The sequence below is a fragment of the Schistocerca serialis genome, unplaced genomic scaffold, assembly GCF_023864345.2.
Source record: "Schistocerca serialis cubense isolate TAMUIC-IGC-003099 unplaced genomic scaffold, iqSchSeri2.2 HiC_scaffold_1261, whole genome shotgun sequence".
Lineage (NCBI taxonomy): Eukaryota > Metazoa > Arthropoda > Insecta > Orthoptera > Acrididae > Schistocerca > Schistocerca serialis.
This window is the reverse complement of record NW_026047471.1, coordinates 1,599,382-1,612,964: the sequence shown is the minus strand read 5'-3', so window position 1 is coordinate 1,612,964 and position 13,583 is coordinate 1,599,382. Positions and strand designations below refer to the sequence as shown.

Sequence of the window (13,583 nt, the reverse complement as noted above, 5' to 3'; positions counted from 1 at the left end):
GACCAGCGTTCGTGCTGGACGTGCAGACCGCGTGAGACGACGCTTCATCCAGTCCCAAACATGCTCAATGGGGGGACAGATCCGGAGATCTTGCTGGCCAGAGTAGTTGACTTACACCTTCTAGAGCACGTTGGGTGGCACGGGATACATGCGGACGTGCATTGTCCTGTTGGAACAGCAAGTTCCCTTGCCGGTCTAGGAATGGTAGAATGATGGGTTCGATGACGGTTTGGATGTACCGTACACTATTCAGTGTCCACTCGACGATCACCAGTGGTGTACCGCCAGTGTAGGAGATCGCTCCCCACACCATGATGCCGGGTGATGGCCCTGTGTGCCTCGGTCGTATGCAGTCCTGATTGTGGCGCTCACCCGCACGGCGCCAAACACGCATACGACCATCATTGGCACCAAGGCAGAAGCGACTCTCATCGCTGAAGACGACACGTCTCCATTCGTCCCTCCATTCACGCCTGTCGCGACACCACTGGAGGCGGGCTGCACGATGTTGGGGCGTGAGCGGAAGACGGCCTAACGGTGTGCGGGACCGTAGCCCAGCTTCATGGAGACGGTTGTGAATGGTCCTCGCCGATACCCCAGGAGCAACAGTGTCCCTAATTTGCTGGGAAGTGGCGGTGCGGTCCCCTACGGCACTGCGTAGGATCCTACGGTCTTGGCGTGCATCCGTGCGTCGCTGCGGTCCGGTCCCAGGTCGACGGGCACGTGCACCTTCCGCCGACAACATCGATGTACTGTGGAGACCTCACGCCCCACGTGTTGAGCAATTCGGCGGTACGTCCACCTGGCCTCCCGCATGCCCACTATACGCCCTCGCTCAAAGTCCGTCAACTGCACATACGGTTCACGTCCACGCTGTCGCGGCATGCTACCAGTGTTAAAGACTGCGATGGAGCTCCGTATGCCACGGCAAACTGGCTGACACTGACGGCGGCGGTGCACAAATGCTGCGCAGCTAGCGCCATTCGACGGCCAACACCGCGGTTCCTGGTGTGTCCGCTGTGCCGTGCGTGTGATCATTGCTTGTACAGCCCTCTCGCAGTGTCCGGAGCAAGTATGGTGGGTCTGACACACCGGTGTCAATGTGTTCTTTTTTCCATTTCCAGGAGTGTACATTAGCTAAGTACATAGTTTGTATCAACGTTTTAGTTCACCATCCCCTCTGGTTTCCAGTATTGGGAGGGAACACTTAGCTTCAATATTAAGCTCTTTTTTCAAAACACACATTCTTATTTTAGAAGTTGTCAAACGTTTCTAAGTGATTGCACTTTTTCATTTCCTTCTCTTCCTGATTAATTTTCTACGCATAATTCAACAATATCCAGTTCACATAACAGTCTTAGTTTTCCATAAAGCAGAGAAGAATGGATTTGACTACCTGTCGTTCGTATTTACGGAGACGAGCATTTGGAAACCGTGTCTCACTATGCAGACTTAAGTTTCCTTAAACGAAAAATCCTCGAGCTTGACGAAATTTTACTGGAGCTCGGAATTTATCGCGGACTTGGAGACAATATTAATAGTTTCCACAACGAAACTCTGTTTCAAAATGTGGCAAAAAATCCAAAGAGATTCTGGTCATACGTTAAGCACACCAGCGTAAAGACACAATCAATACTTCCACTTCGTGATAGCGATGGTAATGTTGCCGGCGACAGCGCCACTAAAGCGGAGTTACTATACATGGCTCCCCGAAATTCCTTCCCCAAAGATGACAAAGTAAATATTCCAGAATTTCACTCGATAACTGCTGCCAACATGAGTAGCGATCAAGTGGCAAAGCTACTCAATTCATTTAATAAAAGCAAGGCTCCCGGTCCATATTATATACTAATTAGATTACTTCCAGAACATCCTGTTACACTACTAGCCATTAAAATTGCTACACCACGAAGATGACGTGCTACAGACGCGAAATTTAACCGACAGGAAGAAGATGCTGTGATATGCAAATGATTAGGTTTTCAGAGCATTCACACAAGGTTGGCGCCGGTGGCGACACCTACAACGTGCTGACATGAGGAAAGTTTCCAACCCATTTCTCATACACAAACAGCAGTTGACCGGCATTGCCTGGTGAAATGTTATTGTGATGCCTCGTGTAAGGAGGAGAAATGCGTACCATCACGTTTCCGACTTTGATAAGGGTCGGATTGTAGCCTATCCCTAATGCGGTTTATCGTATCGCGACATTGCTGCTCACGTTGGTCGAGATCCAATGGCTGTTAGCAGAATATGGAATCGGTGGGTTCAGGAGGGTAATACAGAACGCCGTGCTGGATCCCAATGGCCTCGTATCACTAGTAGTCGAGATGACAGCCATCTTATCCGCATCGCTGTAACGGATCGTGCAGCCACGTCTCGATCCCTGAGTCCACAGATGGGGACGTTTGCAAGACAACAACCACCTGCACAAACAGTTCGACGACTTTTGCAGCAGCATGGACTATCAGCTCGGAGACCATGGCTGAGGTTACCCTTGACGCTGTATCACAGACAGTAGCGCCTGCGATGGTGTACTCAACGATGAACCTGGGTGCACGAATGGCAAAATGTCATTTTTTCGGATGAATCCAGGTTCTGTTTACAGCATCATGATGGTCGCATCTGTGTTTGGCGCACATTGGTGAACGCACATTGGAAGCTTGTATTCATCATCACCATACTGGCGTATCACCCGGCGTGATGGTATGGGGTGCCATTGGTTCCACGTCTCGGTCACCTCTTGTTCGCATTGACGGCACTTTGAACAGTGGATGTTACATTTCAGATGTGTTATGACCCGTGGCTCTACCCTTCATTCGATTCCCGCGAAACCCTACATTTCAGCAGGATAATGCACGACCGCATGTTGCAGGTCCTGTACGGGCCTTTCTGGATACAGAAAATGTTCGACTGCTGCCCTGGCCAGCACATTCTCCAGATCTCTCACCAATTGAAAGCGTCAGGTCAATGGTGGCCGAGCAACTGGCTCGTCACAATATGCCAGTCACTACTCTTGATGAAATGGGGTGTCGTGTTGAAGCTGCATGGGCAGCTGTACCTGTACACGCCATCCAAGCTCTGTTTGACTCAATTCCCAGGCGTATCAAGGCTGTTATTATGGCCAGAGGTGGTTGTTCTGGGTACTGATTTCTCAGGATCTATGCACCCAAATTACGTGAAAATGTAATCACATGTAAGTTCTAGTATAATATATTTGTCCAATGAATACCCGTTTATCATCTGCATTTCTTCTTGGTGTAGCAATTTTAATGGCCAGTAGTGTATAAAAGCTCTGTACTTCACTATCGTATACATCCGGTTGCTGCATGAAAGATCCGTGTGTAAAAGATGGAAAGTTGCTCAGGTCACAGGAAGGAAGTAAGAGTAATCCGACGGATTACAGACCTGTAACACTGACGTCGATTTGAAGTAGGATTTTATAACATGTACTGCATTCGAAAATCCGCCTCGGTAGCTGAGTGGAGGCCGGCACAGTAGCTCAGCGTGTTTGGTCAGAGAGCTACCTGCCCATTGTAATAAAAATATTGAGTGATCGGATCAACGAACAACCTGAACGAGTGTCATCGGACGTCCGCCACGAGCAAATTCAACGAACAGTACAGAACAAAATAAGATTAAAGAAAAAAAGTAGTGGCCAGCGCGGCCGAATGCTGTGCAAAGGGGCCCGGGTTCGATTCTCTGCTGCGCAAGTCGCTGAAGTGGCGTCAAATCAAAAGACTTTCACCAGGTGACCAATCTTCCCGACAGGAGGCCTTAGCCACACGATATTTCATTTCATTTCCGTTCCAACATTATGAATTACCTTGAGGAAAACGATCTGTCAGAACAAATGCAGGAAATACCATTCTTGACAAGCACAACTAGATCTTTATTCTCATGAAATAGTGAGTGCTATCGACAGGGAGCCTCAAGATGTTTATATGTTCCTAGATTCCCAAATGGCTTTTGACACAGTTCCTCACAAGCTGTTTTTAAACAAATTGCATGCCTGTAGAGTATCGTATCTGTTCTGTGACTGGATCCATAATTTATTATCAAAAATATCACAATTCGTAGTAATTGATGGAAAGTTATCGAGTAAAACAGAAGTGATAACTGGCATCACCCAAGGAGGTCCTACAGGCCATCTGCTGTTCCTCATCTATATAAAAGGATTGAGAGACGATCTCAGCAGCCCTCTTAGATTGTTTACAGAAGGTGCTACATTTAGCGTCTAATAAAGTAATCAGAAGATCAAAACTATTTGCAAAGTGATTTATGCAAGATATGTGTATGCTGCAAAAAGTGGCAATTGATCCTAAATAAAGAAAAGTGTGAGGTCATCCACATGACTACCAAAATGAATCTGTTAAATTTTGGATGCACGATGTTACTGTGAATTCAACTACGGGTCTAGGAAATGCAATTATGAAAAACTTAAATTGGAATGATCATATAGACAATGTAGTGGGGAAGGCAAACCAAAAACTGTATTTCATTGGCAGAACACTTAGAAGACGAAAAAGGTCTAGTAAAGAGGCTGCATACACTGCACCTGTCCACTACCTGTTCGAATATTGCTTTGCAGTATTGGATCTGTACTAGATAGCACTGATGGAGGATATTGGAAAAGTTAAAACAAGGGAACCTCATTTCGTATTATCGCAAAGTAGGGGAGAGAGTGTCATGGATATGATATTCGAGAGTAGTAGGAGATGGGTGGCATCAGTGCATTTGGTTAGTACGGTTTGTCTAAATAAGGGGCAAGGATGCACTCAGCGGCAAACCGATTGTTCTCCTATGACTAAGATGTCATTAACCTACTGTTCTGCTAACAGGATCCTTCCTTTTGATTCACAGGCCCTTAACCTATTGTCTCCCGGCACCTCCACCGAGCCCTCCCCAAAAACCCTCAGGAAACCCCCAACCCACCCCCTCCCCCTCGCTGATGCAGGTACACTTTTAGCTCCCAGTTATTCCAATAGCCTCATCTCATTCTTATCAATTGACTGACTACTTAATTAAATTTATCAATTAATAAACCTCTCCCACTCTGGTAAACCTCCACATCCCTCCTTCCCCCTCTCCCTGCTCCACCCACAGCTGGAAATTAATGGCTCTGCGGCGGAGAGAAACGATCTCATAACAGGAAATTCAAGGGTATATTCTTTATTTATAAGAAATTCAGTTTGGGGGGTTGGATTTTTCTTGCTCATTGTTCTCTGCTGTTTGGGAAGATGCAGGTCTTGTAGGAAGTATTTCATCAAATGCTTTCCTCATTTTTTTCCAATCGTGCAAGGAATACTGTCATGAAACACCTATGACATGTAATTACACTGGTAAAAATTTTTCAAGCGCGAAGCATGAACCATCTACTGGACCACGCAGAATGCCACCGCACGCACTGCCAGGAGTCAGGGTGCACCGGCAGCCCCTGCAAATGCGGCCATCAGCTGCCGAGCCACGTGCAGGAGTCCATTCATGACCCACAAGCATGAGGCTGTGGCATCCCTTTCACACTTCACACCCAAGAAATTCCTGTCGAAACAAGTGTTCTCCTAGCCACCAAAGCTGATGCATAGCCTTCATAGCTGTGGGTCCAGTACCGATCGAGATGTTTGCATAGAGGCTCACCCTCGCAGATGCAGCTAAAAGGTTGTCAGTGCTATACTGACGTCACATGTCTAAGTAAATCACTGTCAAGTCTCACTCTGGATGTACTCTAGAAATCTGATGCAATGCTTTCAGAAAACATTTACGAAAATATCCCAGAATAACACAGGTTGCATTGTTGCTAGAGATCCTTACGGGATAGCCCATTCGTCATGCGTTATGCTGTACTGCCTTCAACATACATCTCAGAAATGGTAAAAATTCTCACCACTAAAAGTTTTCATCTTGTCTGTGCATGGTTGCGAAAACACCATTTATCATAAGAGCATTCTTGTTATTTGGGAAGAGAGCACCGTCTAAGCACAGATGGCAAATTAAGATGTGGATTTAACTTAATAATTAAAAATCAAATTGGACACCATTAAAACTACGTCTAACAAAAATAAGGAAAGAGTTGTTTTCTGTATCTAAAAGTATATGCTAAAGTTAATAAAGACTTAGTACAAGAATATCTGCTTCTCTTGTTCGTTAATCTACCAAAAATCCTAAGATATTTCCTAAATACAATGATCCGTGGGCATGAATTTCAGATGTGGAAAGTGGGTAGCTGAAGACCTTGAAAAGTTGTTGAAACTAGGTAGCTGAAAGTATAGTGAGCCCCTTTTCGTACCTATATGAAGAATTTACCTGTCAGTGCAATATGGCGACCGGTACAAAATAGGTTTGCCACTGAAAGCCTCGTCTGCAGAAGAGAATGGCATCGGTGCTGCCACACCGGCAGTAATTTGGCGGTTGAATTCAGGAAGAGCTAACCAGAATGCTCCATTCATTCACAAGAATTCCTTTGTGCTGGGACACAATAGCCTCTACAGACTGGTTCAAACAAGATGGGGGCAAGGTATCTACTTAAAGTTCTGAGAGTAATGTGATGTCTTGTTTGTTCAAGTGTTCAAAGACAGGATGAAGCATACCATCCATCCCTGGCAGGATTGTGGCATTAGGACATCTCCACTGTAGGTCAGAGCTTCGAATTCTGTTTGTGAAATTGTTCTGAATTTCCCATCTTTGCTTAGACAGTGCTCTCTTCCCAAACAACAAGAATGGGTTTATGATAAAGAGTTTTCGCAACTACGCACAGCCATAATGAAGGCTTTTAGTGATGAGAACGTTTACCATGTCTGAGACGTATTTTGAAGGCAGGACAGCGTAACACATGATGAACAGGCTGTCCCACTAGGATCGGTAGAAAGAATGCAACTTGTGTTATTCTGATTTTCATAAACAGAGGGAGACTTGGCTGTTATTTACATAGACATGTGACATCAGTATAACACTGTCAGCCTTTTAGCTGCACCTACAAGGGTGAGCCGCACCTATGAGAGCTATGCGTCAGCCATGGTGGGTAGGAAAGCAATTGCTTCGACAGGGATTTCTCATGTGTCAAGTATAAAAGGGCTGCCACCATCTCATGCTTGTGGGACCTAAACAGACACCTGCACATGGCCCGGCAGCTGATAGCCACATCGTTGCTTTGTGGGGCTGCCAGTACACCCTGACTCCTGGCAGTGTGTGTGGTGGCGTTGTGTGCAGTCCAGTGGACAGCACATTGTTCGTGTTTGAAAGATTTTTACCAGTATAATTACGTGTCATAAGTGTTTGATGATGACATTCCTCACACAATCGGAATAAAAAAAGTAAATCAATCAATGTGATTACTCCAGAATGAGATTTTCACTCTGCAGTGGAGTGTGCGCTGATATGAAACTTCCTGGTAGATTAAAACTGTGTGCCGGACCGAGACTCGAACTCGGGAGTTCGAGTCTCAGTCCGGCACACAGTTTTAATCTGCCAGGAAGTTTCAATGTGATTACTTCTTGCACGGCCTGCATCTCTCCTAACAGCAGAGAACAACGAATGAGAGAAATCCAACCACACAAACTGAATTTTTTATAAATAAAAAATATACCCTTGAATTTCCTGTTATGAGGTCCTTCCTCTCCATCGCAGAGCCACCAATTTTCAGGTAGGGGAGGGGGGGGGGGGGGCTGGAGGGATGGGGATGTTTACCAGAGAGGTAGGACTAATTGATCAGTTTAACTAAGTAGTCAATGATATTGAGAAGAATGAGAGGGGACTATTCAAATAACTCAGAGCTGCAAGTGTACCTATATCAGTGAGGGGAGGGGGTGGGATGGAGGTTTCCTGAGGGGTCAGAGGGGAGGAGAAGGAGAGGAAGAGGTGGGGAACAATCTGTTAAGGAACTGTCAATCAAAAGGAAGGATCATGTTACCAAAACAATAGGTTAATGACCTGTCACCACAACAGGTTGACCCTGAGTGCCTACTAGCCCCTGATGTAGGCAACCCACACTAAGCAAATGCACAGACACGGCCCTTGGCCTACTACTTTTGAGTTGGGGTGACAACCAGTAAAACAATGGCATTTTTCATTGCAGTGAAAATTTCCCATGACATTTCAATAAACTGTGTTCTGCTCCAATTGCAAGAATATTTTGTGAACACCCACATTAATAGGGAGAAATGATCATTGTAATAAAATAAGGACGTCAGAGCTTGCACAGAAAGATTGAAATGTTCGTTTTTACCATGTGCTCTTAGTGAGTGGAACGGTAGAGAAATAGTGTGAAGGAGGTTCGATGAACCATCTGCCAAGCATTTCAGTGTGAATTGGAGAGCAGTTATATAGATATATATGTCGGATATCATTTGAGGTGAATAGAGGGTTAAGGTTCTAGCAAACAATGATAGTTTACTTCTTCTTTTCTGTTTAGTGAAGAAAGTGTTCCGACTCTAAATATCGTTCAGTCGACCAAACTTCAGTCTATAGTCTTCCTTCCTTGAAGCAACAATGGAAGGATCGTTGATATTGCGCATCCCTGAAAGTGCTGTCCAAATAATCAATCTCCCTTATATATTTCCACGCATCAGAAAAAGAGATACTGACTGGGATTCATTTCACATGTGGCGAAGTATCAGATGCTAAGGGGAACTGCTCCTACAAAAGCTGTTGAATAAAGAAATAAAGACACTTAACCTAAGTCCCACTGACTGTTGTGGCTTGAATTGTTACCTTGAATAAAATAAATATTTGTCTCCAAGATCAAATCTTTTTCCAAACTGGTTCCTCTGAGGCTACTGGCAAAAATTTATTTAAAATAACGTTTGTCTGGGGGAGATGAACAAGTCACATAAGACTCATCCCTGGGGAAATGAGATCTACATAAATGTTAATTATTTTGCCATAGGTATCTTAGGATGTAGGTAGGTGCTTGAATATACAAATATACAGTATGCTGAACTGTTTTTAGATTTTTCTCATGCGTAGTATTAACGTGTCTCACATATAGGCCAACTTCTACAGCTTTTACAATTAAATTTTACTTTCATTTTCAAATCTTCTGTTAATTACTAAATGCCCTTAATATATGTAAACGTTTATAAATCGGAAGGGACGATGGTTATGGTACAGCTGGAAGGGTGGTTTGAGTTTTGTACTTGACAAAACAGTTGGAGGTGTGGAAGTCCTTCCCAGTGTATGAACAGGCGCCGACAAGAGAGGCGACAGCCTCTGCTGCAGGATCTCCTCATAACACAGACAGCAGACAGCAGAAGCAGATAGCAGGGCCGTACAGAACAAGGCTAGCCACACAGCCTGCTCACACATACAGTGACACGGAAATACTTGTCGCACCCACTGCAACACACTCTGACTGTCTTGTGCTTACTGCAGTATACAGTCTAATATTTCAACTTCTCATGTTTCAGGTTCCTCTGGTGGACCTGTATCGTCCTGGATCGGTAAGACCCATTTTAGCTTTTTACTTTTACTTTACATTATCCATAGATTTTTCTAAGTACTTTGCCTGGTAACAGGTAAAGTACATTTCTTTTGTTTACATTCCTTTCATCATCAAAATTAAACGAGTATGTGGACTTACTCTGGGGCCCCAGGTCCCTGACTGTACCAGATGTCAAAGAAATGATGATGTGTCCCAGGACGATGTAGGCTTCAGGACTCCAGAGTGTGGTTTAGGCCACTACTGGGAAGGGATATCTTCTTCACATACATTTGCAGCAATCCTTGTGTATATACAGGTGCTGTATCATACGAATTTGTCTAGTGCAGAGGGTTGTAATGAAGCTGTGTAGAGTGTAGAGGTGACTTTGTGTCCTTGATGGTGAAAGAGGAAGTGACAGCAGATATCACAGCTTACTCCTTCTTCTCCAGTATCAAACCAGAGGGCAATAAACATGATGTCACAATATGACCAACGAACCACAACTGACACTTTTGTACCCAGTAATTCAACATGTCTCTGCAGAATGCCAGGGCATTGAAACCAGGGTGCAGACATATAGTCTGGTGACCAGATAGTATGCAAGACTATGTCTGAACATCAGTCTGATGGAAACCTATGGAAACATCTCGTATCATTAGGAATTATACGGAAAAGTCATAGACTGAACGCCTACACATCCTGTTCATAGCTACAGCCGCAGAGGCTGGTTCCAAAGGCGTGTCCAAATTCTCTGAATCTTCATGTATGTAACGTCTATATAGGCAACATTTATAAAATTATTAACAACTTTTTGTCTTTTTGGCCCCGGTTTATTTTCCAGAGAAACACAAATACGTCATTCAGTTTTATTTGGAATGAGAAGCTCCTACGTGGAAATGAGCTATACAGATCTCTACCTGCCCTGTGGTCCTCCAGCCCACTGCTGGATGGAGTGTCATTGTATCTTTAAAAACAATGCTTCGTCTAACAGAGAGAAGATTCTGCGAAGTCGAACTGCTACCACAACTGGAGTAGATCAGCTGGAGTTATCTCCAAGACATAGACATCTTGCTCGATGCTCTCCCAGGTATACTTAATAGGACCAGTGTCATATGACATGAAAACTTACACAAGTGGCCCCACGTGTATGGAGTGTTCCTAAAAGCATTCACACTTAACTGACAAAAGTAATGAATTGGACTCCTGAAACTACAAGTCAACACTGGGCGCTAAAGGTGGTGAAACAGATTTACGCAGTTATAATCAAACAGTAGGTTAAGGTACTGATGGCCGGGAGAAGATGATAGTAGTGCATCCACCTCTTTTCATCCTGCGTACTGAACATGTGGCTTGAACGAATTTGATCACTGCCATTGGTGTGCACCAACTTATATCGTGACACGTTACTCCTGATGTGTATTTTCCAAGCTTATAGGGCAAATATTCTTCCGATCTCCAACACTTCGACCACTGTCGGCAATTCAGAGTACACTACACTCCTCTCGATAAGATAGTTGGGACTGAGCGAGCTGGTGCTGTGGTCAGACACTGGACTTGCATTTGACAATACAGAAGTTCCAGCTCCATCCCTCACAAACCTGTCTTGGGGTTTCCGTGATGTCCCTAAGTAGCTTACGGTAAATTTCTAGATGATTCCCTCAGAAAGAAAGCAACCAGTTTCCTTACCTGTCCATCCCCATCCTTTCCCAATCCAGCCTTGTGCCCAACCTGCAGCACTCTTGGCATCAAGGGGACATAGAACCATAACATTTTTCTTGTGCCCACAGCAATTTCAGTGCTTGTTTTGTGCAGCGAGTGTAGGTACACATGTGGAGCGATGAATTGTCTGTCACAGGGATATGGCGATATGGCTGTTGGCAGGATGCTGTCGTCCAGCATTAAAATGGCTAATAGTCGCTGCATTATTATCCATCAGTCCACAGTCACAAGCCACGACAGTTGACAATAACAAATAACAGTATAAATACAGTGTTCACATGTCGACAAAAGGCTGTAGCGATAGTGATTTTCCTTGAATCGGTGCTGTGTCCTCACAACATTGGCTAAATGGTGACATACGTACTGATATCACAGATCCTATGCCATGTATGCTCTTCTGTTCAGTGTATCCCAACCATGGGTGCCAAGTCGAGTGGTATGATTTATTTTGCTGTGTCCAGAGAGTAAGTTTGAATGGAGTGTCATTCTGTGGACCCGACATGGCAGACAGCCCAGATATGTGACTGCTGTGAGTGCCACTGTGGTCGAGCTAGTATCGAGCATGTATGGTAGTATAATGAGTCAGCTGCAACTACAAGAACAAGCAATGTCTTCCAGCACGATCACCAATTTTTAAGAGGCGAACAAGCCTACAGAGATGAACCAGTGGCCAAAATGTCATGGTGGCCAATGTGTCCATATTGTGGGGCGGACCTGAAGATGTTGGAGTTACTGAGCAGCTACATGGAGACGAATGTGCAGGTTCTGGGCAGAATTGTTCCTGAGGGCCTCAAGAATTTGATGCACTACACTTCTGTCACCTGAATGTCACTACAGTCTGTGAAGGGCATGACCGCTGTGTGGACACAACAACTTGGTGGAGTGGTTGGTGCCTGTTCACAGCCAGATGGACAGTGATCCCAGTTGAGGCAGAGAACCTGGCTTCAGCATATCAAGAGGAGCACTAACTGAGAACTTTTGCAGCTGACAGTTGCATGCTGGTGACTTTATGGTTGGTACAGTGTATCGTGTGGTATACTAGCTGAACATTGGGTACATCTGATAGCAAAAGCATTCCACTTGCAAGTCTTTGGTTGTTGTGTGACAAGGTGTGGTTGGTTATTGATTGCACATAGATGTGTGGGTGTGTGTGCAGTGAATGAGAGCACTTCAGTTTGTTAACTACATGATGTGAGTGTGATTAATTGTATTGATCCTAAAATGTTAGCTTAAATTATGCTGTGAACATAACTCTCTTGTTGAGACTATTCTGCTTGAAATTCATCTTGTTACTTGTTCTATGTCAAAAATCAATTCATTGTATTATTAGATAAATTGTTGCTGAAAAAAAAAAAACACTTTCAGCTGCAAATGAACTTTTACAGAGCATAATGTGTAGTTCGTTGTGGTATTATATGGTGACAGTGGTGGTAGTAAACAAATACGCAGTTTTGTGTTATGATCCTAGTTAGGACCTAGAGTGTTTTTATATTCTGTCTTTTGCTACTGAAGTTGTCTCACATATTATTACTCGTTATGTGCCAAGCATTGTAAATTTTTGTCATTGTTAGCTGTGTACGATTGTCCTAAGGTAAGGTTATTTGATGGAAGATACTTTTTATTGGTTGTTTGGAGCCCAGTGTTGGGATCTTTATAGGCTACAGAAATATCTTACTTAAGGAAACTGTATTTCTAATCTGTTGATGTTAAACAAAATAAATTGAGTCCCACATGTACACAGCTCTCAGTCCAAACGCCACTTCATCTAAATCCTAGGCCACACATGTGACTCACTTTTTTCTTCAATAGCATGTGTCAACACAAGTAACCTGGAAGGCAAGCGTTAATAATTCCAACCACTGTTAAGGAATGGTTCGTCAAGATATAATGCCAGCAAACAGTCCTGGAACTAGAGTGGAAGAACCTTAGGGAAACTAGTCTCAGAACAAGCTAGGCCTAAGACATTCTTCAAAATTGGGCAGAGCACAAAGAGCTTTCGTTAGCTGTGCTAATCTAATGAGCATGACTCTCTTTTTATTGCCAGGGTGTCCATAGTAGTGGAAGTTGTAGAAACGTTAGTCAATGTGCAGTCTGGTCATATACTGAAGCATGTTTCTCGTCCTTGCAGCAAGTCTGATGAACGGGTAGCGAAGAACGAAGATTGGTCTGGGCCACCTGCTGCACCACCACCACCACCACCACCATCACCACCAGCAGCAGCAGCAGAGGAGGGTGTTGCAAGAGAGATGTCCGTGGACACCCTGAGCCTTGTCGCTGGTAAGTGGGGCAACTTCTTGTATGCAATTTAGTAGGCGCTGCTACTTCCTGCACACCTGTACCACACCCTGGAAAAGTCACAAACGTTCATGTGAGGCAAGCACTGTACTGTTTAGACCCAATCCTGTGACCTAGCCTTTGCCTCAGTCTGCAGAATTTTGCCAGCGAATGC

At 44.4% G+C, this 13,583-nt stretch overlaps 1 protein-coding gene across 1 annotated transcript in view; it reads left to right on the top strand.

Annotated features, from left to right (window-relative positions):
• The window catches only part of LOC126438132 (uncharacterized), a 1,198,954-nt gene extending 1,185,677 nt beyond the window's left edge, over nucleotides 1-13,277 (top strand). The window contains exon 5 of the mRNA XM_050090514.1: nucleotides 13,263-13,277. Within this exon, the coding sequence (XP_049946471.1) occupies nucleotides 13,263-13,271 (9 nt within the window). The 3' untranslated portion in view covers nucleotides 13,272-13,277. The remainder of the gene's footprint in view (nucleotides 1-13,262) is intronic.
• Nucleotides 13,278-13,583: the final 306 nt, after the last annotated feature.